The sequence below is a fragment of the Ornithodoros turicata genome, unplaced genomic scaffold, assembly GCF_037126465.1.
Source record: "Ornithodoros turicata isolate Travis unplaced genomic scaffold, ASM3712646v1 Chromosome53, whole genome shotgun sequence".
Taxonomy (NCBI): domain Eukaryota; kingdom Metazoa; phylum Arthropoda; class Arachnida; order Ixodida; family Argasidae; genus Ornithodoros; species Ornithodoros turicata.
In genome coordinates, this window is record NW_026999381.1 from 53,702 (window position 1) to 57,333 (window position 3,632).

Below are 3,632 nucleotides of genomic sequence, written 5' to 3' on the forward strand. Positions count from 1 at the left end.
CATACTTTGTAAAGGTAGGGGAACTGGATGAGGACGAGTGGCTTTGATAACCCAATAAACTTCAGTTAATTCGACCTTGGAAGCAAACTTGATAGCACAGTGAACTTTCATTAATTGGACCGTGACAGGAATGCGAAAGTTTATATCAAACTGTATCAAGATCGAATTGAAGAATAGGTTAAAAAATGAGCGAGATCAACTTCCCTTTTATGTATTAGTGTGTGCACTTGAAACCCGCTTCTGAAAACATGCCGTCGCATGTTATAGAACCGCAAGTACAGCAAGTTGACATCCTCCGAGAAACCATCCTGACAAGCGAGCTCTGATCGTATGTAATAACCTCTCCATGACTCTCATGGCATTTTCAGTTGGCGTTTGACTAACGCTCGGACTCATAGATGGCGACTCCTATTTCATAATTTCATCATTGGGTGTATTGCCCGTTACTATCATCAGCAGTAAGCGATAACATTTGTGCACCAGCATAGTACACAGTATGCACTTGTACAGCTTTGAGGTATTCGAGCAATATGAAGATACTAAAAATTGCACAACTGAGTACAGGCATCACTGACTCGAGAAAAATAAGCGTAACCCAATTATATGACACCAAAACAAAAATAACAAAAATACTCATACGAGAAAAACGAGTCCCCAATCGAGTTCAGCTTGTTCCGTCTGAACTACACTTTATCTCTCGCAAATACTGGAGAGTGGTGCAAGTCCAAACAGCACAATGTTCTGAAAGTGAATTGCAAGGGGGTGGCCGGGTAGGTGGAAAGCCTTGAACAGACCCGTCAAACTAAAGAACATTGATAAGACACATGCCGTCCACCCCCATTGCACTCGACATTCAGTACATTGTGCTTCTGCATTGTGCAATTGTGCATAATAGAGATTATTTGTAGAGTTGGAACGTGAACAGTGTGACAAGGCATTGCGAATGTGGTGCCATCTAGTTTTTCAAAGATCGAGAATCAGAGATGCGCCTGGACTGGTATGCCCTCAGAATGTCCTGTTTATCCTGAAATTTCAGACGCAAGAAAAAGTACTGATACGCACCATATTATGAACAAGCCCAGAGGCACTTGTGAACAAGAATACTCAGGTCGCATTTCTTCAAATGCGCAGTTCAAGATCACCACAACAACAGTTGAACTGCAGCCCGACAGCACTGCACTATTCACTATGAATGACCAACCTGCTGAGCGTCATCGAGACGAGAGCAAGCCATGTGCACTTGCATGCATGTCGAAAGCCAGCCTCGAATGCCACATGTTTGCACACTCTCACAATGAGTCTGAAAAGTCTCCCACTGCTCCTCCAACGGGTGTTCAGATGGGAGAGAAGAGTTCTGGGTGCAACATCTATTCCTCTGCATTCTCGTGGTCTGCAGGTGACGAGAACCACATGGTGAAGCATACTGACAAGAGGCCATACAAGACCGATGTCTGCCCTGCCGAGTTCAGCCTGAGCGGGAACCTACAGCAGCACAAGCAAACAGATTCATGCAAGAAACCATACAAGTGCGATGTCTGCCCTGCGGAGTTCAGCCGGAGTTCTCACCTGCAGCGTCACAAGCTGACACACACGGGCGAGAAGCCATACAAGTGCGACCTCTGTCCTGCAGAGTTCAGCCAGAGGGGGACCCTACAGCGTCACAAGTGGACACACACGGGTGAGAAGCCATACAAGTGCGATGTCTGCCCTGCGGAGTTCAGACAGGGTGGGCACCTACAGCAGCACAGGCGGACACACACCTGCGAGAAGCCATACAAGTGCAACCTCTGTCCTGCAGAGTTGAAACAGAGCGCAAACCTGTCACATCACAAGCGAACACACATCGGCAAGAAGCCATACAAATGCGATCTCTGTCCTGCAGCATTTAGCCAGAGGAGGTACTTACAGCGTCACAAGCGGACGCACACGGGCGAGAAGGCGTACAAGTGCGATCTCTGTCCTGCAGCGTTCAGCCAGAGGAGGTACTTACAGTGTCACAAGCGGACGCACACGGGCGAGAAGGCGTACAAGTGCAGTCTCTGTCCTGCGGGGTTCAGACAGAGCGCAGCCCTGTCACGTCACAAGCGAGCACACGCAAGTGAGAAGCCATACAAGTGCAATGTCTGCCCTGCAGAGTTCAATCAGGGCGGATACCTACGGCAGCACAAGCGAACACACACAGGTGAGAAGCCATACAAGTGCGATGTCTGCCATGCAGAGTTCAGCCTGAGTGGGAACCTACGGCGTCACAAGCGGACACACACGGGCGAAAAGCCATACAAGTGCGATGTCTGCCATGCAGAGTTCAGCCTGAGTGGGAACCTACGGCGTCACAAGCGAACACACACGGGTGAGAAGCCATACAAGTGCGATGTCTGCTCTGCGGAGTTTAGCCGAGGTGAGCTACTACAGCAGTACAAGCGGACACACACATATAAGATGCCATAAAAGTGCGATGTCTGCCACGCAGAGTTCAGCCAGAGCGGGACCCTGCAGCAGCACAAGCGGACACACACGGGCGAGAAGCCATACAAGTGCGATCTTTGTCCTGCGGAGTTCAGCAGGGGCGTGGACCTACAGCAGCACATGCGGACACACACGGGCGAGAAGCCATACAAGTGCGGTCTCTGTCCTGCAGTGTTCAGACAGCATGTAACCTTGTCACGTCACAAGCGAACACACACGGGTGAGCAGCCATAAAATTGCAGCCTCTGCCCTGCAGTGTTTATCCACAACCCAAACTTGCAGTGTGATGCAAGTGCGGTTTCTGTCCCACAGAACAGCACAAGCAGGCACCCTGGGGTGAGAAGCCACAAAAGAACATTCTCTGTTCTGCAGACCTGAGGCACAACACAAAGCTGCAGTGTAGCAAGAAGACTTACATGAAAGCGAAGCCATACAAGTGCAACCTCTGTGCTGCGCAATTCATATGGAGCAGGAACAAAGTTAGAGAAGCTGCTGCTAGAGCTAGTTCAGCCAGAGCACGAACTTGTGGCTTAACGTGTAGCCAGGACACACTTGGGATAGTGACCATAGAAGTGCGCAGGGACCAAGTACACTTGAAAGAGTGCCAGTGCTGTGGTGTTGTGTCCTGAACCCAGAGGCCTGAAGAAGCACATGCTAATGCCTGTTCATGGGGGAAGGCTGTATGGATGCAATCTGTATCCCACCGTGTTTTATTTCTGGTTCTGGTAACTCGCACGCATGAACAGACCGAGGCTAAAAAGAGTTGGGTTGGGTGGTTACACATGTGAAACGTAAAAAAAATGAAAAACAGTGCAAAGTACAGGCAGACCATGCTACTCCTAACCAAGGTTTACTTCCATGAACGACATGCATTTAATTGTTTCTTGTTTGCCTCTTTATTCCTTGCCTTTTATTGCTTTTTTTTCTCTTTATTCCTCCTTATTATGATGATGAATACTTCTTTTAAGCCTTACATCTCTTCAACCAGTAACATGAACAAATAAATCAACCCAAAGAAATAAAAGAAAAATATTTCTACAAGACCCGACAACTTGTAAGAGGAATCCTGACAAACACATTTTGTTTGACAAGCATCTATTGTAGAACGCGTTACAATTTGTAAATGACATCTCGGGAGAAATCACAGGGAGACAGTCGTGTGTGGT

The 3,632-nt window shown here is 48.1% G+C and overlaps 1 protein-coding gene across 1 annotated transcript; it reads left to right on the top strand.

Moving 5' to 3' along the window:
- Window positions 1-1,068: 1,068 nt before the first annotated feature.
- LOC135374302 (zinc finger protein 501-like) lies at window positions 1,069-3,084 on the top strand. Its single transcript, XM_064607285.1, has 2 exons — window positions 1,069-2,398; window positions 2,471-3,084. Exons 1-2 carry the CDS (start codon window positions 1,069-1,071, stop codon window positions 2,698-2,700), a joined length of 1,560 nt encoding a protein of 519 aa, XP_064463355.1. The 3' UTR covers window positions 2,701-3,084.
- The last annotated feature ends 548 nt before the right edge of the window (window positions 3,085-3,632 follow it).

Coding starts and splice junctions, on each gene's coding strand:
- LOC135374302 (XM_064607285.1), top strand. CDS start 1,069: ATGAACAAGCCCAGAGGCACTTGTGAACAAGAATACTCAGGTCGCATT. Junction 2,399..2,470: donor CTCTGCGGAGTTTAGCCGAG/GTGAGCTACTAC, acceptor TCTGCCACGCAG/AGTTCAGCCAGAGCGGGACC.